Here is a 25,608-nt window from a genome sequence, read left to right as displayed (position 1 = left end):
AGGCAGCAGAGCGTGACGCTCACTGCAGAGACACATTCCACAGGTGGCTCGGGGGGGGGGGGGGCACACGATGGAGAGACAAAGGTCAGTGCTCAGGACGGGGCTGACAGACCACATGACCAGACAGGCAGGGCCGGGGTCCGGGGACCTTCCAGAATCTGGGACGGAACCTTGGGTACGTACCTGAGGGTGTGAGCACCCCCTCAGCTCCTCACCCACTCCCCAAGCACCTAGCTGGTGCCATCCTGAGGGTCTGGCCAGCGACCCGTCCCTGCTACGACGCTCTTGTCCCAGCCTTGCTTACTCCCTAGCTGCGGGGGTGGGAGCAGTCCCCCGGCTGAAGGACAGAAACGGACAGTGTCAGGCCCTGAGCCCCGGGGCCTCCAGCCTCAAGTGGGAAATCACAGCCCCCCCGCTCCCCGGGGGAATCACCGTCCCGAAGACTCCCGGGCCTTTTCAGTCCTATACCTTCATTAGAGCGCAGGCTTGAGCGCCCTGCCATGGGTTCTTCAGCCCAGTGCTGGGCACCGAGGGGACAGAGGAGAGTCCATGTCCCAGGATGGCCAATGCCCATCTGGCTGGGCCTCATCGCAGGGCAGCTAAGAAGCCAAATCAACCGAGAAGCACCTCCCGGCCTCCTCTAAGGCTTGGCAGCGTGGCCTCACCCGGCTCACACGTTCCTGCTGGAACCCATGGGTTCGTGCTGAGACCACTTTCTCCCCTCGGGCAATGTGCTCCAGCGGAAGGGCCCGAGTCTGAACCATGTTCTGGGTCGTCATGGTCCAGAGCCTGTGAGTGAGCGATTTCTCCGGAATTCAGGGGCTGCCAAGGTCAGTGCCTCAGGGTGAGCACTCAGGCCTAAGTCCTGCGGTCCTTCCTGTCGCCCGGGCAAAGGTGGCTGGCCTCCACAGCCCCGCCTGATGATGTGCTGTTCTTTTAGCACTAAAAACAAACAAACAAAACCTGTTGCAAGATGTGGTGGCTCATGCCTACAATGCCAGCACTTTGGGAGGCTGAGGCGGGCAGATCGCTTGAGTCCGGGAGTTCGAGACCAGCTTGGGCAACATGGCAAGACCCTGTCACTACTAAAAATACAAAAAAGTAGCTGGGCATGGTGGCGCACACCTGTAGTCCCAGCTACTCAGGAGGCTGAGGTGGGAGAATCACCTGGAAGTCGAGGCTACAGTGAGCCGAGACTGTGCCACTGCACTCCACCCTGGGTGACAGGAATGAGACTTGGTCTCAAATAAGTAAATAAATAAAAATAGAATGAAATAAAGAGTTAGCCACATCCAAGACCAACAACAACAGCCTCTTGGTGGGGCCGTGAGTGCGCAGGCTCCCGACGCGGGGCTGAGAGCCGAGCACATGTTCCTTGCTTCCGTTTCTACCTCTCCAGACGGTCAGGTCTCTGGGCCTCAACCTTTTCACGTGCAAAATGGGAAAAACCACTCCCAGGGCTGCTGCTGGGAGGAAATCTGTGGGATTTATATTCCATTCATGCCTGGACTAGGAAAGTATTCCATAAATATATAAAAGCTACATTAATTACATATACCTTAAATCTAAAGATTATTGGCTCTGGTTTCCCAGGCTGGAGTGCTATGGTGTGATCTCAGCTACCTCCACCTCCAGAGTTCAAGCGATTCTCCTGCCTCAGCCTCCTGAGTAGCCTGGCTAATTTTTTTTTTTTTTTTTTTTTTGAGATACAGTCTTCCTCTGTTGCCAGGCTGGAGTGAACTGGTGTGATCTCCACTCACTGCAACCTCCACCTCCCAGGTTCAAGAGATTCTGCTGCCTCAGCCTCCTGAGCAGCTAGGATTACAGGCATGTGCCACTATGCCCGGCTAGTTTTTTGTATTTTTAATAGAGACAGGGTTTCTCTGTGTTGATCAGGCTAGCCTCGAACTCCCGACCTCAGGTGATCCGCCCGCCTCGGCCTCCCAAAGTGGTGGGATTACAAGTGTGAACCACCGCACCTGGCCATTAAAAAAATATTATATTCATGGAGACACTGAATTTTAACCTTGGTCTTTTCTTAGCCATAGCATCAGGCCCCAAGCTGAATTAGAACGTTCCTCTCTAAGCTGGTCTGATTTTTTAGTTGGGTGCCAAGAAAAATGCCTGTCCTCCTGCCCACACATCAGGCTGTGGGCGTGAAGGCCGGTTCAGCTTGCCTGGCTATCAGCAGCTTATGTCTCAGCCTCTGGCTGGCCCAGGTGGTCAGAGCTATTTAGAAAGTTGGGCAGGAGTTCAAGCCACAGCACACCAGCTTTGGACCTCACTGGTCTCTGCCTGTTTCTGGAATGTGAGACCAGGAGCCCTGGTGCTGGGGCCTCTCAACAGGACAGGGTTCTGCAGCCTCTCCGCTCTTTCCTTCACCCAGGAGCTGACTGGCACGGTCCGCCTGACTCCAAGGACTCTGCCCATCTGGGGTCCCCTCTGTGACCTGCTGAGGCCAGCACACAGGGAAAGAAGGCAGAGCCAGAAGCCACCCAGTGGTGTGGCTTATGGGGTTCTGAAATATTCCTCGCCCTACAATGCTCTATCCCCAGAACTCCAAATCCACCTTACTCCCTTCTAAAAAACAGCTTTATTGGTTTTAAAGAAAATACAATAAACCGTACATATTTAACAAGTGCCATTTGACATGATCTGATATAGGTACACTCTGGCAAAACCAGCACCGCAATCGAGACAGTGAACGTACCATCGCCCAGTTTCTGCCTGCTCTCTGCAATTAGCCCACGTTCCTCTAGGATCTTTTTGTCCCTGCAGATGAGCTTGGCTTTTCTAGTCTCCTTAAATGGACTCATAGCATATAGACATTTTCGCCCTGGACTCTGTCACTCAGTAGAACTGAGATCTCTTGATGTTGCTCTATGCATCCACAGTTTGTTGCTTTATTACTGAGTAGGACTCCATTGTACGATGTTACCAGTTTGTTTATTTTTTTATCTGTTGATGAGCCTTTGGGCTGATTCCTGTTTTGGGCTATTACAAATAATCTGCTAAAACCATGTACGTACAAGTCTTTGCATGGATGTATATTTTCCTAGTGAGTAGATACTCAGCAGTGGAGCAGCTGGGTCCAATCTTACCCTACTTTAAAATCTTCATAGTACTTACGATCCCCTAAAACAGCACACGATTTACTTTTTGCTATATTGTTTGTTTACCTTCTCCCTTCCCCCCATGGCAGACGGTATTTTTGCAAAGATGGACACAAATGTATCTCCCATGCCACATGCCTTTTATAGAGCAGGGTCTGGCTGGCCTGTCACCAACAGAATGTGGTGAAAGTGATGCTAAGTGACTCCTGAGACTAGGTCCTAAGAAGCCTCACAGCTTGCATCTGGTTTCCTGGAGCCCTCTCTGTGGGAACGCTGAGCTTCCATACAGAAAGTCTGACTACCATGCTGAAGGGGCTGCAAATGGGCATGTGGTTACTGGACCCAGCTGAGCCCAGCCATCCTGCCATGGCACCAGATATGTGAGTGAAGCCATCTTGGGTCATCCAGAGGCAGAGCATAGAAGGAACCCCACTGACACCACAGAGAACCTAAGAATCGCCTAGCTGAGCCCTGCCAAATCCCTGATTCACAAGATCATGAGATAGAAGAAAGGCAGTGGTTGCTTTATGCCACTGAGATTTACAGGCAGTTTGATATGCAGCAGTAGTAACTGGTACATGTTTCTAGAATGTAATCTCCAAGAGAAATGGATCTTTGTCAATTCTCCTCACAGATATACCCCAAGTGCCCAGAACAACGCCTGACAAACAGCAGGACTTCAACTAGTATCTGCTGAATGAACGAGTGAGTGGGATTTTAGTCATATTTCAGTAACATTAAAACGATGTCTACCAATGGAGAACTAGCACTGGTACCGTGGTGACAGATCTGTGTCACACGCAGAGCTTCATGTCCAAATGCAGAGACTTGCATACTGTCTGATCTTGGAGCCTCAGTTTCCCCAACTGTAAAGGTAGAGTGACCCACCTATGTCATGGGGTTGTTCTGGGGATAATGTGAAGAGAAGGCATATGGCATGTTCAGGGTAGGGCGGGCTCTGGGAGGTACTTGAAATGTTCTGCTAAATCTCAGTGAAGCTGCAGTCCCCGTTCTCCGCACACCCTCCTCCCGTGTTGCATTCAATGCCCCAAAGCCCTGCTACCTCCTCTGCTGACGGACCATGAGCCGGTACTGCTCTGCAAAAAGACCTCGTGGCTGGGCATGGTGGCTCACACCTGTAATCCCAGCACTTTGGGAGGCCGAGGCAGGTGAATCACTTGAGGTCGGGAGTTCAAGACCAGCCTGGCCAACATGGTGAAACCCTGTCTCTACTAAAAATACAAAAATTAGTTGAGTGTGTTGGTGGGTGCCTGTAATCCCAGCTACTCAGGAGGCTGAGGCAGGAGAATCACCAGAACCTGCGAGGCGGAGGTTGTAGTGAGCCAAGACTGTGCCACTACACTCCAGCCTACATGACAAGAGTGAGACTCCAACTCAAAAAAAAGGCTCATCCTAAAGTTCTGTGTCTGAGGTCAGGACTTCGCATTCCCCTGGGAACCACCAGGGCTGAGGCGAATCAGGGTCCAGGCCTGCGTCAGACCTGACCCTGTGTGTCCGCAGCCTCCTCGGACCTGTGCTCCACTGAGCCAAGCTTGGGCACCGCAGAGCAGAAGCGCCCGGCACTGCCTCCCAGGTCAACTCCGAGATGATCCTCCCCAGCTCACACCAAAGTGCTTCTCCTGGGATGGGGGCCGGTGTGGCTTTCATTTTCTTGCCACATTTTCAAGGTCATGTTCTGACTCTGTCATGGCCAGGTAGGCATGAGGACCTGCAGTCATGGATGCCATGCTCCGAGCAAAATGTAACGGGGTCTTGGGCAAGGCCTTCTGAAAGGCATTTGGAGAGCCTGGCTGGACGCGCAGGGAGTCCTGTCCTCGTTCTGCGGGATCCATCTCTGACCTTTCCTGGGAAGGGGCAGGGGAGGGGTGGATTAATTAAAAGCTGAGGATTAGTGCGAGCCGCTTCTGTTCCCACCGTAACGACAGTCTCTGCTGCAGCCGACATCCCTGGCATTTCCCGGTCTGGAGTGTGCTCAATGTGCTGCAGGGGGAAGGAAACCTCCTTCTGGTGTGGCCAAGAGAGCAGCCTTGCAGCTCTGCTTTCCTCTGGGACCATTTCCAGAGCAAAGACTGAGAATGCCTTACAAATCCCGGTGCCTCCAGGGAAAGCGGCCTCCGAATGACACCCACATCCAGATGCGCCCCTCTTTCTCCTCTCTTCCCTGTTTCAGTCTTTTCCTCTTTTCTGCTGTGGGGATCACCCCTGAGAACCTCAGAATCAAAGGAGTATCTGCTAACTATCTATGAAGTTTACTGTTTTGGAAAATAGACTCACTGGGGAACAAGCTTTCGCTCCAAAATCTACTAGCTAGAAGGCCTTAGAAGAATTTCTTAACCTCTCTCATTCCCATTTTGTAGATGGGGAAACTGAGGCTAACAAACACTGACCATCTAACAAGGGTTTTTGGGCGGACTGATGACTCACGCAGGCAAAGGAATGAAGAGAGTGCCTGGCAAATTCCAAATGCTAAATACACGCTAGCCGGCATGATTATCACCCAAAAGCGAGGCAGTATGTGTTCACATCTCAGTCTTCCCAACTACAAGATGGGTTTCATCTCCCCTCCCCAGAACACAGAAGAGCTGAGCTCTGGTAAATGTTTCCAAAACAAGTATCAGATGGGCGTGGGTGAGTCCTCGAGGGTGTCTGTGCATTTGCAAACAGACCAGCCTTTCCGTTGTTCTCAGGATAAATGGAAGGTTTCCATAATTAGAACCTTAAGACATCACGGAATCTACGAAGAAGTTGATCCAAGTATTTAAGCAGACGCCGGAAAGGGCACACGTTAGGGAGGCTGTGTGGGGGACAGGGATGCCTGGGGGCAAGGCACTGTCCTGGCTGCCTGCCCAACTCACAGAGGGTCAAGGACTCAGTGCTAAAAATCCCAGATGAAGACCAGGACATCAGTCCCTCAGGTGCAAAAAATCCTACTGCATAAAGAGCAGAGGGGCCAAAGTTTGCTGCAATGTGTCTGTTGTCAGTCACCAGAACCCCAGGCTCCAGGGCAGGTTCTGGAAACGATTCTATTTAAAAGGATCTCTGTGTTGGACTGTGATAGTCACCACGCTGCCAAGGAGCCCGGCCTTGCAGAGCCCCGCCCACGTGATCCGGGGCTTGGTCAGGTGACTCGCTTTGGTCACTGAGACATCAGCAGACGTGACACAGGAGATGGCTTTAAGGCACTTGCTGAAGGTAACTGAAGGATCTTCACGGGGAAACTGGGTGTACAGGAACACTCTGCACTGTCTTTGCCACTTTTCTGTAAACTTCAAACTACTCTCAAATTAAATGATGATTATTAATTATTTTTAAAAAGTACTTGTGGGCCAGGCGCTGTGGCTCATGTATGTAATCCCAGCGCTTTGGGAGGCAGAGGCAGGCGGATCACTTGAGGTCAGGAGTTCAAGACCAGCCTGGCCAACACAGTGAAACTCTACTAAAAATGCAAAAATCAGCTGGGTGTGGTGGCGGGGGCTTGTAATCCCAGCTACTCCAGGGGCTGAGGAAGGAGAATCGCTTGAACCTGGGAGGTAGAGGTTGCAGTGAGCCGAGGTCATGCCACTGCACTCCAGCTTAGGCGACAGAGTGAGACTGTGTCCCTTTACAAAAAATAATATAAAATAAAATAAAAAGTACTTTTGCATGAGAGCAGGGGTTCTTTTTAGGAATTCAGCCGCCCTCTGAAGCAGCCACGGTTAGGTGCTGAAAGCACGTGCAGTGGCAGCTGTAAGAGAAAAGCAGACTCTGGGCACTTCTTCCACTGGACCATCAATTACTAGCAACTGGATCCAAACGTGGAGTCTAAGAAGCACTTAAGGGGGATCCGTTAACAATATTTCAAAGCAGCTGGTAGTATGTTAAGAAGACATTCTATTTGTAGAGTTAAACTTTTTGGAAGCTTCCACTGAGTTCCGCGATTTACCAGCAAAGAGTCTTCTACGTCGGCTGTGGGGCGGAAGGGTTGGCTCAGGGTGGGCCCCCTGCAGCGGCCCCGAGAGCCACCATGCTAAAGAGACAGGAGTAGCTTCAAGCACGTGAATGACTGAAGAGGAACACACACATCCAAACCCGGGTGATAAACTGCACGGAAGATGAACGCGTCTTTGATGGAAGGAAGGAGGCTAAGAATGGAGTGCGGATGTGGGAAGGGACGCAGGAAACATCAAGTAGCTTTTCAAACCCACACAGTGCTGTGGTGACAAGGATGTGTGTCTAAGAAAGCAAGTGGGCATGGCCGCCCCAGCATGGATGACACATCATTCAATTCAACAGCCTCTCTGGCCACCTGCTACCCCTGTCTGCAGGCCTGGTGGCATCTGCAAAGGCAGCCAGGAGATGGCTGCACCTGCTGGCGACTTCAGTCCCCCAGCCCCGCCCGCCCCACCAGCCCCGCCCGCCCCACCAGCCCCGCTGGGTTTAAGGCGGTCTCCGCAGCCTAGAACTCCTTGAAGCAGGAATGCCTACAGGCTAGCTTCTCATCTACGGGCCTTGAAAAAATAGTATTCAACTAATGTACGCTGAGCTTCTCGCAGGTTCCAGGCATGCCACTAGACTGAGCAGGGCCTGGAATTCTCTGAACCACAGGCACTGCCACAGGTTCTAGCGTAGGGAGTTTTTCAGGGAACATTTGGTGAATGAGCAAATTCAATAATAAAGTTGTGTTTCTTCCAGGAGCTCAGTGTAGAGCGGGTGACTCACTCCGTGGCAGGGAAAAGGCCCCCACAGGCCTCAGTCCTTCCAGTAAGGAGAGGAAACTCGGTGTCCTTTGCTCTCCTTCACACTCGCTGTCAGCTAACTACACCAGCCCTGTGCTAGCTGCGGGGCCCTGCAGCGGTCTCTAAAGGAAACAGACGACCCTAGATGTCCTAAGTCTTGAGAGAGGGCAACGTTTAGGGCTGCCAAGTCCAGGGAAGGAGAGGGCCCGGTTTGTTTCCTATTCTTGTTGTAACAAAGTACCACAATGCAGTGGCTTCCCACGGGGTCCCCAAGCCCCAGGCCATGGACTGGCCCTGGTCCCTGGCCTCTTAGGAAGAGGAGAGCAGGCGGTGAGGGCGAATGCGTGAAGTTTCATCTGTATTTACAGCTGCTCCCTTGGCTCACATTCCCCCTGAGCTCTGCCTCCCGTCCGATCAGCAGCAATGGCATTAGATTCTCATAAGCGTGCGAACGCTCTTGCGCACGTGCCAGGGATCTGGGTTGCTCGCTCCTTACGAGAATTGAAGGAAATTAGATCATCCTGATGCTCTGTCACTGTCTCCATTGTCCCTAATGGGACCATCTAGGTGCAGGAGCACGAGCTCAGGGCTCCCACTGATTCTATGTTATGGTGAATCGCATAATTATTTAATTATATATTACAATGTAATAATAATAGAAATAAAGTGTATAAGAAATGTAATGCATGTAATGCACTGGAATCATCCCCAAACCATCCCCAACCCCAGGTGCCAGTCCGTGGAAAAATTGCCTTCCATGAAACCCGTCCCCGGGGCCCAAAAGGTTGGGGACTTCTGGTCTAACATCATACAAATTAATTTTCGTATAGTGGTTCTGGAGGTCACAGGTCTAAAATGGGTGTCACTCGACTAAAATCCTGGTGTTGGCCAGGCTGCGTTTCTTCTGGAGGCTCTGGGCAGAGTCTGTTGCCTTGCCTTTCCCAGCTTCTAGAGGTTGCCTGCACTCTTTGGCTTGCAGCCCCTTCCTGTGTCTTCAAAGTCAGCAACAATGCGTTAAGGCACCACATTGAATTCCTCTGGCCTCTGGTCGTTGGGTCACATCTCCTCTGACTCACTCTTCTGCCTCCCCTTCTATTTTCAAGGACCCTTGTGATGCACCAGGCCCACCGGAGACTCATCCCAGGGACATCTGATCGGCAACCGTTGTTCCCCTTTGCCATGTGACCTAACTCATTCACAGGTCCCAGGAATTAGGTTATGGACATCTCTGGGATGGGGGACATCACTACTCTGCCAATGACTGGCCCTGAGCCCATCGGGCAGGGAAGCTTGTCCAGAAAGCTGCCTAGAGAATGCGGAGCCTGATCCTGGACCCGGAGGAAGAGTGACCATCTGGAGGTTGAGGGAGAATAAAGTCCAAAGGCAGAGACCTTGTGGGGACAGAAGGGAGGTGACACCATAGGCACATCCAGAAGCCACATGGATGTAACCACACCACCATGTGCCAGAAGGACAGCAACCAGGCTGCAAAGGGAGGGAGAGGGAAGGAGAGGGAAGTGGGGACATCCTAAAACACCACACTTCACATAATGACTCCTGCTCAAAACTCTAAGGTTCCTGAGCTTCCGGTGTGACCCTTGAGTTCACGTGACCATCTCCCACCATCTGCCTGCAGCAAAGCAGGTGTCCCTTCCCACCTTCACGCACAGACCAGTCTTCTAGCCTCTGTTCAAGCTAGCTATTTCCCCCCAGTAATACATATGTGGGGGCCAGGCGCGGTGGCTCACGCCTGTAATTCCAGCACTCTGGGAGGCTGAGGTGGGAGGATCACCTGAGGTCAGGAGTTTGAAACAAGCCTGGCCAACGTGGTGAAACCCGGTCTTTACTAAAAATACAAAATTAGCTGGGTGTGGTGGCACATGCCTATAGTCCCAGCTACTTGGGAGGCTGAGACCAGAGAATTGCTTGAACCCAGGAGGCAGAGGTTGCAGTGAGCTGAGATTGTGCCACTGCACTCCAGCCTGGGCAAGGTAGAGCAAGACTCCATCTCAAAAAAAAAAAAAAAAAAAAAAAAAAGTGGATAAAATACCCATTTCAAAGCGCAAATTAGACCAGTAGATTTTTAACACAGTAGAGTACGAAGGATTAGCTTTTAGATGCAGTACTGCAGCAAACTTTTAAGAAACTACCCCTGAGTTTTAGCATGGTATCAAAGAGCACCCATGATTATCTAACAAGGCAGTTAATATCCTTCCTTTTCCAACTACTCATACATAACTGCCAGATTTTCAACCAAAATAACAGATCATGCTAGACACACAGAGCAGAGATGAGAATTCAGCACTCTGCTGTGAAGCCAGACACCAGTGAATTTTACAAAAATGTTTAAAAAACAGTGCTGCTCTTCTCACTCAAATCCGTTCAGTAAAATAGTTACTTCTCGCCGGGCGCGGTGGCTCACGCCTGTAATCCCAGCACTGTGGGAGGCCGAGGCGGGTGGATCAGGAGGTCAAGAGATCAGGATCATCCTGCTCAACATGGTGAAACCCCGTCTCTACAAAAAAATACAAAAAATCAGCTGGGCATGGTGGCTCGTGCCTTTAATCCCAGCTACTTGGGAGGCTGAGGTAGGAGTATTGCTTGAACTGGTACCTGGGAGGCAGAGGTTGCAGTGAGCCAAGATTGCACCACTGCACTCCAGCCTGGGCTACAGAGTGAGACTCCATCTCAAAAGAAAAAAAAAAGAAATGGTGTCTTATGATAGTAAACAGATTTATATATACAGATCTTATGACAGTGTTATATAATGGCAAAAAAAAAAAAAGAGAGAGAGAAAAGTGGAACCAATTTAAATGTCTAATAATAGGAAAACGACTAAATAAATTATGGTATCTCCATTTGGTACAACATTATGTAGTCATTAAAAATTATGTTTCAAAGAGTATTTATTGTTGTGGGAACACGCTCAAAACACTTGACATGCTGTTAAGAGATTTAAACAGGAGTGAAGCAAATTTTCACTCTCATTGTTTCTGTGCTGCCTTGATTCGCGGAGAAATCATGAAATTGAAGAGGGCTGAGGAAATCAATAGACACCCCAGAGGGGTCCCCTGGGCTACATGCTTACCACGCAGTTTATACATAAGATGATACCACTGATGGGCTGGGCTTGGGGGCTCATGCCTGTAATCCCAGTGCTTTGTAAAGCCGACTTGGGTGGATTGCTTGAGCCCAGGAGTTCAAGACCAGCCTGAGCAACAGGGCAAGACTCTGTCTTTACAAAAAAATACAAAAATTAGCCGGGCATGGTGGCGTGTGCCTATAGTTCCAGCTACTCTGGAGGCTGAGGTGGGAGGCTCATTTGAGCCTGGGAGGGTAGAGGTTGCAGTGAGCTGAGATTGCACCAGTGCACTCCAAGCCTGGATGACAGAGTGTGAGACCCTGTCTCAAAATATGTATGTGTGTATATATATATATGTATCTTAGTATCTTAAACAATCATTCGGGCTTCTGCCATTAAGCTCACGATGAGACCAAAATCCAAAACCAAACATTCCCACACTCATTTCCAGAGAAACGAAGGAATCTTCTCAGCCCCCATTTTTCCCAAACAAGATTCTCTTCATTGCTTTGGTGTTGCAACTGTACACCGACGTTTTGGGCGCTGCTTGAGTTCCTAACCCTCTTGTGAGCTAGAGATTTCGGGTCTCATTCAAACACAGAGACAGCAGGGGCGCTGGCTGGAGAGGGAATCTGCCGGGGTGCGGGCCTCTGGGGGCTTTGCTTTTTCCCACACTGGGGACACTGGATGTTAACAAGTGTCGCCCAACATCTGCTGCTTGCTCGGCCTGTACGTCTATTCTCCCTCTCCTCATTATGGGCATATAAATCCCTTTCCATGCCCTGGACTCCTTCTGCCCACATCTGTCTGCAATTTACTCACCATGTGCTGTGGCTGGTGAAGCCTCTTATTTATGACTTTGTAGCATTCCAGGCAGGATGCTTGTGGCGGCTGAAGGTGCCCATCTCACTGCCTTTCAGGAATGCAGCTACCTTGAGTTTGGATGGACTCAGGGGAGTCTGAGGTCTGGGCCACCCCTCATGAGAATCAGACAGGCAACATCTCCAAGCAGATCTCAGTATTGGCACTAATGGTACTACACACCAGGCCACGCAATGTATGCCTCCATCTTCACAACAACTGTGTGAAGTAGCTACTGTTTATTAGTCCCAGTTATAGGAAAAACAGGCATTGTTACCATTACTCTCAGCAAAGGAATCATGATGCAGGAAGGTTAAAGAATGCATCCAAGCTCTACAACCAGAAATACCATTTGACCCAGCAATCCCATTACTAGATATATCCGCAAAGAATTATAAATCATTCTACTATAGACACATGCACACGTATGTTTACTGCAGCACTATTTACAATAGCAAAGACTTGGAACCAAACCAAAGGCCTATCAATGATAGACTGGATAGAGAAAATGTGGCACATAGACACCATGGAATACTATGCAGCCATAAAAAGGAATGAGTTCATGTCCTTTGCAGAGACGTAGATGAAGCTGAAAACCATCATTCTCAGTAAACTGACACAGGAACAGAAAACCAAACACCGCATGGTCTCACTCGTAAGTGGGAGTTGGACAATGAGAACATATGGACACAGGGAGGGGAACATCACATACCGGGGTCTGTCGGGGGGTCGGGGGAAGAGGAGGGAGGGCATTAGGACACACACCTAATGTATGCAGGGCTTAAAACCTAGATGACAAGTTGATGGATGCAGCACACCACCACGGCACCTGTATACGCATGCAACAAACGTGCACATTCTGCACATGTATCCCAGAACTTAAAGTAAAACAAAAAAGTAAAAACAAAAGAACGCATCGTGGCTCACACGGCTAATATGTGGTAGAGGTGAGATTCAAGCTCAGATCTGACTGGAGTCTGCTGTCACTGCCACTGAAGTAAGAATCGCTTCTATCTCTCGCATCTGGGCCAACTTCCTTCCCTGCGACCACACCCAGAGGGAAGATGAGGAGTCTCTGCAGCAGGAAAAAGCCTCTGCTTCTTCCGCTCATTAGCTCTGTCCCCTTGGTCAAGTTATTTACTCTCCCTGAACCTTATTCAGACATCTCCACCTGAGAAATGGGGTTTCCAGCTCCCAGCAGGACTGAGGTGAATGGTGGATCACGTGCTTAGAACAGAGCTGGCACCCGGTAGGTGCTCAATAAAGCTCCCTTGTCATGAATACTGTCAAGTCCTTGTTGCTTATATTAATATTCCCACAAAGAGGCAGATCTGTGTCCCTGGGCAAGGCCAAAGACTTCTGGTGGTGGATAAGAAATCTTAACAGCACAGAGTTAGGAAGGATAGTCTGTACAGCTCTGTGGCCTGTGGGCTGCAGGGAGAAGGATGTACATGACGCTAACGGCAGGAACTATCCATCACCTTTCTAGACATTACCTTGTTCCATTCTCACAACCTCCTGCGAAGCCACTGTTAATGTCCCATTCCTCAGATCAGGAAACTGAGGTTTGGAGAGGCTGGGTTGTACATCCAAGGAGCTGGGGGTAGTGGGGTAAGGGAGCTTCTGTTTAACTCCCTGCGCATCCCTTTTAGGCCCAGGAACAGCTAAGGAAGGTTTTTCTTCTCCTCGCAGGTCCGGAAGAGCACTCAGGGGTGAGAATCCTGTCCCTGCTCAAAGACGTGGAGGTCAGTGTCTCTATCCCCGGGACACGGAGTGGGTGCTGCTCCGTCCTGAGAAGGGGAAGGGATATTACAGGATCCCGGGGAGCTGGCGTGGAGGGCGGCCACACAGATCTGCCTAGATGGCCGGATGGCTGCAGAGGCAAAGTGTGCCTACCCGGCAAAATGACTTCCCAGGCATGCCATGTCTGCTGGGCCGCAATGCACCCCAATGTCTATTACAGCTTCAAAAGACCACCCCACATGCTGCCACCGTGACCCCACCAGAAACAAAATCCCAGGAGAGGAGGGTCATCTACCTGCCGTGGAGAGCAGCATGTACTGCTGAAAAGAGCCACCTGTCAAGAGTGCTGTGACATTGAGAATACAAGGCTCACCCCCAGTTGAGGACTTCCCAGACTTCCTGGAGGATGGTCAGCTGGGCACTGGACAGATAGCCTTCTTGGCCCGCTGCCCATATCACACCTCTTATCAGAGAATTGGCTCTCAGTGAGCCAATGAATTGTCCAGCAAAATCCATTCTCCCCTTTACCCTGTTAGAGTCCTAACTGGGACAAGGCCACCCAGGTAGAAACTACATTTCCCAGAACCCTCTGCGTCTAGGAATGGTCACATGACCAAGCCCTTGCAAAGGACCAGAGGGGAACACACACACCCAACCAGCCTCAAATGCTCACTGTGGGGTGGGTGGTTAAGGAAGAAACAGATTCTTTAAGCCTCTATGTTTCAGGTTCTCTTTGCTACAGCAGCATGGTATTAACTTAATAAACTCGCTTTAGCTTCAGAAACAAAATTTTTAAAGGATTCACTGTTCTAGTGAATGGTAAGTGGACAGCAGGTCGCAAAGATTTATTGTCTTTTCTAGAAGGAACAAGGACGCTAAGAGGGCCTAACAGAATCAACGCAGACCCCTGAGGCTAAGTGCTCCCCAGATGTTTCAGGCCTGCGCTCTCCAAGCACTGTGGAGTCCACTGACAGGTTGCAATGATGGCTTCCAACCTTTCTCAAATAACCCTTGAGGCCCTCAAATAACCCTTCTTCCAGCCCCACGAAGCGTGGGCAGGTGCCCCTCGGGAGAGAGGGTTGTGGGTCCTTCCAGGGAAACGAGGCTGAGCATGTGGCCACCGGTTTCTTCATCTCCTAAAGCAATTTCTGGCTGAAGACACACCAGCCACGTGGTAGCTATGGGTCTGTGGTCCTTGTCTTCAAAAGACCCTCTGGAGTCTACACCATGTCATCTTCCAACTGCTTCCTCCAGGCCCAGGAGAGGCCACCATGTGAGCAAGAGAGGACCGCCTGGGATACGGACACGTCCTCCAGCAGAGAAACCAGCGCATCCACACTGTGCCCTGAGCGGAGGCACGGAAGGACCCCGAGGGTGCTGGATAAGAGAGACCCGGCTGCTGGGCCAGCGTCCTGGTCCAGCCAAGATGCCCACCCGCCATTCACACCTCAGAGGGACGTACCCCGCATCCAGCCATATGGACAGTGTGTGACAGTCACACTGGAGGAGGAATGGCATCTGCACCCATCCCACAAGAGGCAGAATTCCACCTGAAGAAGGGGCGGGGCAGCTGTGGCTGGAGGTGGGTGCTGGGAGACCACTCTGTCCATCCGCATCACTTCCCCTTATGGGGAGAACCCTGGATCCCTGGGGCCTGAGCCCCCCGTAAGAGAACCGCCGCTGGCTCGTCACTCACCCTGCAAGGCTTCTTTGGCTCTGGCTAGCTCCTGCTCCTTCTGGGCCAGCTGGACTCTGAGCTCAGTGGCCGAGAGGATCTCGGAGGACTTGCCGCCCTGTGACTCCTCCAGGTCCTTTGCCAACATCTCCTTCATCTGCCGGAGAAGGTGAACTTCCTCCTGGAGCCGCGACACCTCTTCCCGCAGGAGCACTAGGGAAGAAGGACACAGGGTTAGAGGACAGGGTGTCGGCGGCTGCTCACTCGCTTTTTCTGGGGATGCCGTGAGGTTGCTTTGGCTTTTTCGTTTGCTTTGCATTCAGGGCCTTTCCTACACGTGTGGAGGGAGGAGAAGCCCTTAAAGCCACTACCTTATTCCAAAGAGCCCAAGTGCTGATTCTAGGCCCCACCCACAGTCTGCAGAGCACACCTCGTGAGACAGCCCCCCGACCACTCGAGGACTCCACTGCCACTGTCCCTGCACTCAGAGTGTCCACTCTCGGGGCCGATGGTTGTAGGAATTAGCATCATAACTATAAGCCAGCAGCACGCTGAGTTACATGTATTATCTCATTTAATCCACCAAAACCTGTGGAGACAGGGACCATCATAACCACATTTTACAAATGAGGACATCGAGGCCCAGAGAGATTAAGTAACTTCAGGTGGTCATAACATTAGTACGGAGCAGAGCTGGGATTTGAACCAAGGCCCGGCTGACTCCGCAGCCTGGGCTCCCAGTCTCACGCTTGGGAAACAGCCATAAAAGGAATATTCAACACATTTTGCAAAACAATGGCCTTCGGGAGCTCAGTACTGTGTAGAAACTTGTGCATCTGCACCTGAGTGTCCTGCAGGAAAAAAGGGTCTAATGAGCAGTGACAAGGTGACACCATGGGCAGAGGTTTCTGCAGCACTCAAATCAAACCCTGCGTACAGAGAGGCCCCAGGAATGGGGCCAAGGAGAACTCGATGTCTCCTGGTCCCTGCGGTGCCTTGGGAGGGGACCCAGAACATGCGCCACCCTCCCAGAGTGAGAGACGTGACAACCAAGGTATTGTCAGCTTCTCAGTCCTGCGGGTGGATAGACACACCCATGCCCAGGTCAGCTCACCTGGGCAACGGAGAAAAGAGAACTGCCAAGGGGTGCTGGGGGCAGTGAGCAGGGCAGGGGCATCAGGCTGTGCACAGGAGCCAGGCTGCGTGTACCTCTGTGCAACTCTTAAGAGAGTGCGTTAAGAGAAGAAGCCAACCTCACTTAGGAGACGCTGGAAGGACATGCTGAAATATTCATTAAGCGGGTCCTCTCAAGAACGAACAGACAAAGGTGCCACACTCACCAGCCTTGTGCTGGCCACCAGGACTCCCCCATCCTCCACACAGGCTGCTCCCCTCCCCACGCTGCCTTCCCCTTCCCCTATTTTATATCGCAGAGGGACCTGGGGAGGGGACAAGGGCAGCCGTGGCTGGGGCCAGGCCTCTGCCTCCATCCTCCGCCTCTCCCCACCTGCAGTCACACTGGTCCCTCTCTCTGCAATATGCCACACTCGTTCCAGCACAGGGCCTTTGTCTCTGCGGTGCCCTCCACCTGAACACCCTTTCCCGGTTCTTCCTGTGGCCACCTCCCCATTGTGACACAAGCGTCCACTCCCCATCACCTCCATGGAGAGGCCTTCTCTCGCCGCCCTGTGTGATGCTCTATTTATCTGTCTCCTTCCCAAACTCAATATGGGCTCCGGGGCAGGTGAGGGTGCAGGGCTGTCTGTGTGCACCACTGCTGTGGCGGAAGCTTGGCACGCTCTGCCCCCACCGCCTGCGCCCCCACCCCCTGCGCCCCCACCCCCTACCCCCAGCCTCCTTCCTTCTTGCTCTTTCTCCGCAACACTCCTCAGCGCTTGTCGTGCTCTGTGATCCACAGGCTGGTTGTAAGGCCCAGGAGGGCAGGAACTTGAGTCTGTTTTGTCCATGGCCACATCCTCGTGCCTAGAACAGCACCTGGCACCTGGCTGCCCTCGAGAATAAACAGCTGAAGGCACCACACTCACCAGCCTCGTGCTGGCCGCCTGGCACAGGCTGCCCCCTCCCCATGCTGTCTTCTCTGTCCTGATATTCGCATCGCAGATGAACCTGGGGAGGGGCCAAGGGCAGCCCTGGCTGGCCCAGACACATGCAGGTAGAGCCAGGAGCGTCCCTGCTGGTAAAGGGGATGTGCGCTCCCTGGAGGTCTGGTGCACAGTCCTTGCCCGTGATTCACGGAAGGGGCGTGGCTGGGGCACAGCTTTGGAGTCACCAGGTCTCCAGCCAGGCATGTGGTGGCTGACGTACAAGTCCCTGCCTGCTGAGCCTCGGACACTGCATCTGTTAAATGGGTTCAACCCTCTTCAGCTGTAAGGCTCCTTGGGGGCATTGGAAGTGGCCCTCCTCATAAAGGAAGTGCTCCATGTACACAGGAAGTGCTCTGTGTATACAGAAGTGCCCGTGTACACGGGAAGTGTTCCATGTACCTACGAAGTGCTCCATGTATACAGGCGGTGCTTCATGCACACAGGAAGTGCTCCATGTACACAGGAAGTGCTCTGTGTATACAGAAGTGCCCATGTACTCGGCAAGTGTTCCATGTACCTACGAAGTGCTCCATGTATACAGGCAGTGCTCCATGTACACAGGAAGTGCTCCATGCACACAGGAAGTGCCCCATGTAGACAGGAAGTGCTTCATGTACACAGGAAGTGCCCCATGTATACAGGAAGTGCTCCATGTACACAGGAAGTGCTTCATGTACATATACAAGAGGTGGTCTGTGAATGCCATGCACACAAATAGGGTGCAGCGGCACTGCCCTTTCTTAGATGCTCTACTTTTGCCATCGGTGCCTGCTGGCAATCTTTAAGGCACTACAACCTTCGGGACTCCCTAGGAATCCCCTGGCCTCCAGGCTGGGAGGGCAGAGCCAGGTCCAGGGGAGGGACAGGCAGAGGGGGAGCAGGGCGGAGGCCTGAGGATGGGGTGACTCTCTCTCATCAGCTGCCTTGGGAAAACGCGGTGGCACCTCCGGCCCCTATTCATTCCCCCTCCACCTCACAACACTTCCCGAAGCCTCGATGGGCCCAGCCACCCCTGTGAGGAGAGGAGGCCTCCCAGGGCACCTCCCTGCCCTCCCAGCTACTCCTAACCAGAGTCCTTCCTCCCCACAGAAGCCCGAGGGCACCTCTGAGGTGCAGGGGGCATCTCATTCGGTACCAACGGCCTCCCTGCCCCATCCGGCACGTTAGCTGCCCCTTCGGCCCTGTCCGAGGCCTCCTTCAGGCTGCCGGCTTCTCTCAGTTCTGGACGGCGCTCGGCTGGCCGCACCCCGGGGCCTCCGCAGGGCTGTGGCCGGCCGCGGAGCTCCTGTCCCCTCTTCACGGTCTGCTCCCCGCGGTCTGTCTCAGCCTCACTGTCACAGACTCAAGAGGCCTAAGACGGCTCCGCCCCGTCCAGTGGCAACAGCACGCAGGCCACCCAGACAAAACCCCACAGTGACGTCCAGGTTCCGTCGCCTCCCAGCTGCGTGCTCGGGGGACACAGGACCGGACCGCAGGGCCCGGTCACAAATCCTGCCCCGTCTCTGTCACTGTGGGGTCTCCAGTGCTAGAAACTGTCTGCGAGACACGTCACGGGCACTTGGTAATGTTTCTCCAATGGCTCCATCCACCCATCTACACACAGGGGCACTAGGTGAATGCCCCAGACAGGCCCCACTCCGAAGCTAGTGTTCCCGGACCCCACCCTCAAAGGACCCCCAAACCTCATGCCGCGGAGGCAGCCTGGGAACTGTCCAAGTCTCTCAGCAAAACTGTTAAGTAGGAGGCTTGCTCTGGGCGCCCTGTCCCTGGCCTCATTCTGGATAAACATTTGGGGCTCACCTACACTCCAGGCCAGGGGAGAGAAGGGAAGACCCCTGGCCTCCAGAAACCTCCAGCAAGTAGACGCACACACGAAGAAACAGAATACAGAAGGGGCCACATCTGCTGGCAGCACTCGGACACCTTCAAGAAGCTGGCGGCATCCCAGATGGGCCCTGGAGGCTGGGACTGGGGAAGGAGGTGGCTGCAAAGCTGGAGGGTCGTGAGTGACCAGGAAACGGGTGCCAGGTGAGGAAGAACAGGAGGAAGGCTGGAGAGGTCGTATTATAAAAGGCCTCAACCCCAACCACCCCTCGGTGCTCACACCTCAGCTCACCGTCTCTAGCAGTCGCCAAGGCTGGAATGTTCTCCTCTTGAGCCGTACTCTTCAATCTCTTATTTTACCAGGGCCCCTGTTCCCTCTCAGCTGTCACTAAGAGTCTATTTCACAATAAGATATGAGTGACTGTTAACAGTATGTCCGTTGTCACACAGGTAGAAGAGGCAGGTTTGTTTTTGTTTATTTTATTTTATTTATTTATTTTTTGAGATGGAGTTTTGCTCTTGTTGCCCAGGCTGGAGTGCAGTGGCGTGATCTTGGCTCACTGCAACCTCTGCCTCCCAGCTAATTTTTTATATTTTTAGTAGAGACAAGGTTTCACCATGTTGGCCAGGCTGGTCTCAGACTCCTGACATCAGGCGATCCACCTGCCTTGGCTTCCCAAAGTGCTGGGATTACTAGCGTGAGCCACGGTGCCAGGCTTTTTTTTTTTTTTTTTTTTAAGTGACTTTTGGGTCTCCTCCAACCACCCCGAGGAAGCCACCAAGACTGTTTACTGTTGTCCAGGAAGAAGGCAATGAATTCCAAGAGACTTGGCTTCAAACCCAGGCCTGGCCGGGGCCTCGTCATGACTTTGTACAAGCCTTGTGTCACTTTTCTGGGTCTCAGTTGTCATGAATGCTGCATGGATGCCACCCACTTAGGGTTGCCAGAGTAAGCAAAACAAATCGGAGTCATGGCAAACAAACACCCCTAGATGCGCAGTTAGATTTGAATTTCAGATAAATAAACAACAAATCATTTTCAGTATATGTCCTAACTACTGCAGGGAAACGTACTTACATTAAAAATTGATTCATCACGTACCTGAAATTCAAATGTAACTGGGCGTCTTGTGTTTTATTCCAGCAGCGCTACTCCCATCTCATGGGGATTTGGACACCATGAAATGGGGCAACCAGGGGTGCGGGCTGTGCCTGAGCGCTACACAGGGGAGGCGGGGCAGGCACTGGAAAGCGTCTGCCAAGGTCTCCTCTGCACCCTCACTCAGATGAGAGCAGAGCGCCAGATGGAGCTGGGCACCATGTGTCTTTCTCTTTGGCTAACATCGGCAAAGGCAAGTTTTTTTCTGCGTGCACCTTCCTAACAGGTGTACCTGACGCCTAAGCCCCGCCGCTCCAGGCAAGCCGTGAACAAGCTGATGGGAACCTGGAGGGCGGGTCACCAGGTGCAGCAGCTGCGGGAGCCAAGTCTTCAGAGACCAGGCTGGAAAAACAACTCCATGGAAAGAGAGACGCTTATCAGAGCTTGCTAAATGCACCTGCCCCAGCTGGGCGTGGAGGCCCCCATCTCACATGCCCCGGACTCTTCCAGGAGTGGAAGAAACCCTGGGACTGCAATCACAGCCTAAGGTCCATAGCCTCTCAGTTCACCAGCTCTGGGACCACGGGCAGGCACTTCTCCTCCCTGGGCCTCGGCTGCCTCACGTGTAAAACAGGGGAGAGAGAAATAAATGAGACTTGTGTGAGGTGCTGTCATGTGCCTGGTACATTCGGCACTGTGTGCACAGCTCACCTTCCCCTCTGCACAGCAGGGAGCAACCACATTTCTGAAGAAACAATAAAATAGCTGCTGTTGGGGCCGGGCGCGGTGGCTCACGCCTGTAATCCCAGCACTTTGGGAGGCCGAGGTGGGTGGATCACGAGGTCAAGAGATCGAGACCATCCTGGCCAACATGGTGAAACCCCGTCTCTACTAAAAATACAAAAATTAGCTAGATGTGGTTATCCCAGCTACTCTGGAGGCTGAGGCAGGAGAATCACTTGAACCTAGTCGGCAGAGGTTGCAGTGAGGTGAGATTGCGCCACTGCACTCCAGCCCGGCGACAGAGTGAGACTCTATCTCGAAAAAAAAAAAAAAGAAGCGGCCACTGGAAGACTTGAGTTTCTTCCTCAGAGGAACGATTACCTTGCTGTGTGACCTTGGGCCAGTCACTGTCTCTCTCTGGGCCTTCACAACATGGGTACTCTTAGAGGGACCCACTCTTTATGAGTCTAGATGAATGCTACGGATTTTGTGTTTCTGCCATCATGGGTGGGGTCTACAGCTGCACTGCTCAGTATGGCACCTGCCAAGGCACAGGTGACTATCTTACATATAAATTAATAAAAATGGCAAACTCAGTTTCTCTAGCCACAATTCAAGTGCACCCACATGGCCAGGAGCCAGGATAGGGGACAGTGCCGATCTAGACGGCTGCCATGATTGCACGGAGCTCTCCTGTCGGCCCCGAGCTAGAGGGCATGAGATGAAGATGGTCTTTCTTAAGCATCTGGTATAGCTCAGGCTGGTGACCCAGCAAGAGGAGAAAGCCATTTGCCAAAGGCCAGGCAGCGACTGAGGAAGGAGTCATCGTTTCTGGAGAAAACTGTCCTGGCCTTTACCCAAAGATTGATTGGGTACCTTTCTGCTGACGCTGGCTAACTGCAGTGTCCTCAGTCCCCTGGGTAGAGGGGCCCCGGGGCCCCAAACCCATATATTTAGCAGAGTTCTCTTGGCCATGGTGGCAGGAAGTAAACACTACGTGGGAAACGGTGGCCCTCCTGCCCCAGGGAGCCGACTGTTACCGATGGTCCTGCCCTCGGGGGGACAACCAGACCAGCAGGCAGGCCACTTGGCGGGTCCCCAGGGATTTCCTCCCCAAGGGAAAGGGGGTGTGGTGTGCCCACTCAGAGGAAAGGTCCACGCTAGGTGGCAAAGGGAGCTGGGGCAGACCCTTGCGCTAATGCAGCCCACCGACTTTAGTTTGTAAAAGCAGTGAGTCCCACTTTAAAAAAATGCAAATTTCCAGGGTTGTCCCTGGAATGCAGCTAGGGTTGGCCATGTGACACACTTCTGGCCAGTGAGATGCAAAAAAAAAAAGTCCCTTAGGAGGACAGACCCTTACTTAGAAAAATATGGCTTTACCTCTTTCTCCACCTTCTGTCCTGGAAAGTAGACGTAATGGCTAGATCTGCAGCAGCCACCTTGTAACAGAAGGCAACCTCTTAGACTGCAAAGGCTCTTGGTGAATTGTAGGGTTGTAAAGCCAGCCTTCCCAAGCCAAAGTACTCAATAACAATAATATTATGATTATCATCTACTATCATAACAATTATATCTTTCTTAACACTTCTTGAGCACATGTTATAGGCTCTACGCTTTGCTATATTTTATCTTATCTACTTTAATTCTCACAATAACTCCACGAAGCAGATCCTGTTATCATCATTCATGGTTTATCGATGGGGCAATTGAGGCTCAGAGGAGTTAAATGGCTTGGCCAACGTCATACAGGGTGAAGAGCCAGGGTTTGGACACAAGACGGTCTGGTTTCAGCACCTCCAGCCTCAACTTCCACACTATCACCATCGGGAAGGAGAGGAGCAAGGTCTGTGGGTGACAAAAGGGCTTCCCGAGCCAGCAGGGCCTCGGCAGCAACCAGGCTTGGCTTGGTGGATGCCAGCGGAGGGAGGCATGCCCCTCAGCAGGGGATCAGTGAGTCAGCCATTTCATGCATGGTGGCCCTGACCCTCCAGGAGGGACAGTCCCCACACAGTCCCTGGAGAAGGGTGTGGCCACAGAGCCAGTCTGTCCATTCTACAAGGGCAGAGACTCTGTTCTGCTCACACCCGACACCCAGCCCCCGTGCTCCGTGCCGTGTTCTTGGGAGGCACGCACTGCAGTGCTGAGACAGGCATGCGGGTTTGGGGTCTGCCAGCTGGGGCTCAGTCTTGGCTCCCCCACTTCCCAGCTATTTAACCTGTGGACCAGCAACGTCTGATCTCTTATCTGAAAATGGAGCCAAGGCCAGTCCCTCAGGCCTGCGGTAAATCGTTAAACAAAGCAATCCGTTTCTCAGTGGAAATTCTCCAAAAGGTTCGACGTGAGGGTCAAATGTAGCTCATCATAGTCATCATTTCAGAAAAAGGCGAACCTCCTGGATCTTCCAGGGGAAAGGCTTGGCCTCACTAACGGCACAACCCCGACCTTTGGGCTTCCGCAGCCCAGGAAGGGGGGATGAAACAGCAGGGATGAATGTGTTGAAGGCTGAGTCATCAAGTCTAGAGAATGAGGGAGGCAGAAAGCATGGGGGGCTCTGCGCAGAGTCCAGGCTTGGAGGGACTGTGCCCAGCTGCTCATCGGGTGGACACCTAGATCAGCAGCCACGCACCCAAATATCAAAACGTATTGAACACAAACTGTACATTTGAGAGCTGAGCATTTTACCCTATGTAAATTATACCCGGAGGAAAAACAATCTAAATATAGCAGTAGCATATTTCAAATTTTCCATTAAGAACTCATTTCCATAGCCCTCCCCGCAAAATAAATCGAGGTGCGCAACCAACCAACCGCCTGTTCTCCAGCAGGCCCCGGTGAGAGGGGTATCCTGGTCTAACCCCCACCCATCTTGGCGGCTTTGTGGACACTGAGCGCTCTGCATGTCCAGGAAACACCAGGGTGTTTGCTTGAGACACACACACACACACACACACACACACACACACACACACATGCGCGCGCCTGCGCGCGCGCCCAGAGAATGGTCCCACACCCACCACGGCCAAATGGAGGTCACTTCCAAGGGACGAGTGCTCTGTATTGACCTGCCACTGTCCCCATGAAGCCTTGCAGAGATGACAGCTGCAGCCACCCCTGAGCATGTAGATGCCACATGCTGGACGGCCGCCCTCATCTCATGACCCCATGTAGGACTGTGGTGGTGCCTGCCTGAGACTCACAGGCATTGGCAGGGCATGAGATCAAGCCCACCACTCTTGCTATTATTGATTGGGGTCAAATCAAGCCCAAGTGTGGTCTCAGTATCCTGGGATGACGCTTGACCTAAAACTAAGGAATCAGATTGCTCTTGGAGGGTTAAAGGTTTAAGACAGAGACATGGATGGGCATGGTGGCTCATGCCTATAATCCCAGCACTTTGGGAAGCCGAGGCAGATAGATCACCTGAGGTCAAGAGTTTGAGATCAGCCTGGCCAACATGGCAAAACCCCGTCTCTACTAAAAATATCAAAAATTAGCTGGGCATGGTGGTAGGCACCTGTAACCCCAGCTACTTGGGAGGCTGAGGCAGGAGAATTGCTTGAATCTGGGAGGCGGAGGCTGCAGTGAGCCAAAATCGCACCATTGCACTCCAGCCTGGGTGACAAGGCTAGACTCTGTCTCAAAAATAAATACATAAACAAACTTAAAAAACAAAAAGACAGAGACAGAATGACTCTCATGGACAAAGTAATCTTAAGAGACAGGAACGCCCAGGCCCCAACTAAACAGTGATAGGACGAGTGTATTAATGCATCCGACAAAGCATGTACCCAGGAGAGGAGGGGAGTCCTGGAAAGGAAGAATCAGGGACACGGAGGCCCACAGAGCCCAACGCCCAGGGCAGAGGGGGTCTTCGCTTGTGGCCTAGGGCTCCTTCTCTGTTCTGCATTTTCTGCGGGTATAGCACGTGGCAGGAAAGAGGCGCATCTCTGCTCTGATCTCAAATGTGTCTGTCGCCTTTGCCCAGGTGACAATCGTCATGCTTTCTGAGCCCTTTACAGGTGTTGAGATTGATCGAAATGTTCATGTGCGATAATTCTCAATCTCCTTAAGAACCCTAGGGGACTGGTTGGGTGTGGTGGCTCACACCTGTAATCCCAGCACTTTGGGAGGCTGAGGCAGGTGGATCACAAGGTCAGGAGTTCAAGACCGGTCTGGCCAACACAGTGAAACCCCATCTCTACTAATAAATACCGAAAAACAAAATTAACTGGGCATGGTGGCCTGTGCCTGTAGTCTCAGCTACTTGGGAGGCTAAGGCAGGAGAATGGCTTGAACCCGGGAGGTGGAGGTTGCAGTGAGCCAAGATTGAGCCACTGCACTGCAGTCTGGGCAAGAGTGAGACTTCATCTCAAAAAAAAAAAACACCAACCCAAGAACCCTAGGGGACGGCCTCATTTGACACGGGGAGACATGGGTTAAACATAGGAATTTTGCTGCTGCTTGTAACCACGGAGTTATTCCCCTTCTCCTGGGCGTACAGCTGCCAAATCAAGACCCCTGCAGGTGGACAAAAGCCTGGCGCACCCTTTCTTTCAGGGCCTGTGGCTGGGCAGAGAGCCCTGGAACCCTCTTTGGAGAGTTACCCCCATTTCTATCCTTTCCCTGGCTTGGGAGGCCTGAGGTCAC

At 52.2% G+C, this 25,608-nt stretch overlaps 1 protein-coding gene across 5 annotated transcripts in view; it reads right to left on the bottom strand.

Annotated features, from left to right (window-relative positions):
• KAZN (kazrin, periplakin interacting protein) overlaps nt 1-25,608 on the bottom strand; it is a 1,256,655-nt gene that overhangs the window by 140,067 nt on the left and 1,090,980 nt on the right. For all 5 annotated transcript variants that reach the window (XM_074380096.1, XM_074380098.1, XM_074380097.1 and 2 more), the window contains one exon: nt 15,232-15,423. In XM_074380096.1, the coding sequence (XP_074236197.1) occupies nt 15,232-15,423 (192 nt within the window). The remainder of the gene's footprint in view (nt 1-15,231; nt 15,424-25,608) is intronic.

The sequence above is a fragment of the Saimiri boliviensis genome, chromosome 11 (assembly GCF_048565385.1).
Source record: "Saimiri boliviensis isolate mSaiBol1 chromosome 11, mSaiBol1.pri, whole genome shotgun sequence".
Taxonomy (NCBI): Eukaryota; Metazoa; Chordata; class Mammalia; order Primates; family Cebidae; genus Saimiri; species Saimiri boliviensis.
The sequence above is the reverse complement of the archived record's forward strand: the minus strand, read 5'-3'. Positions and strand labels throughout refer to the sequence as shown.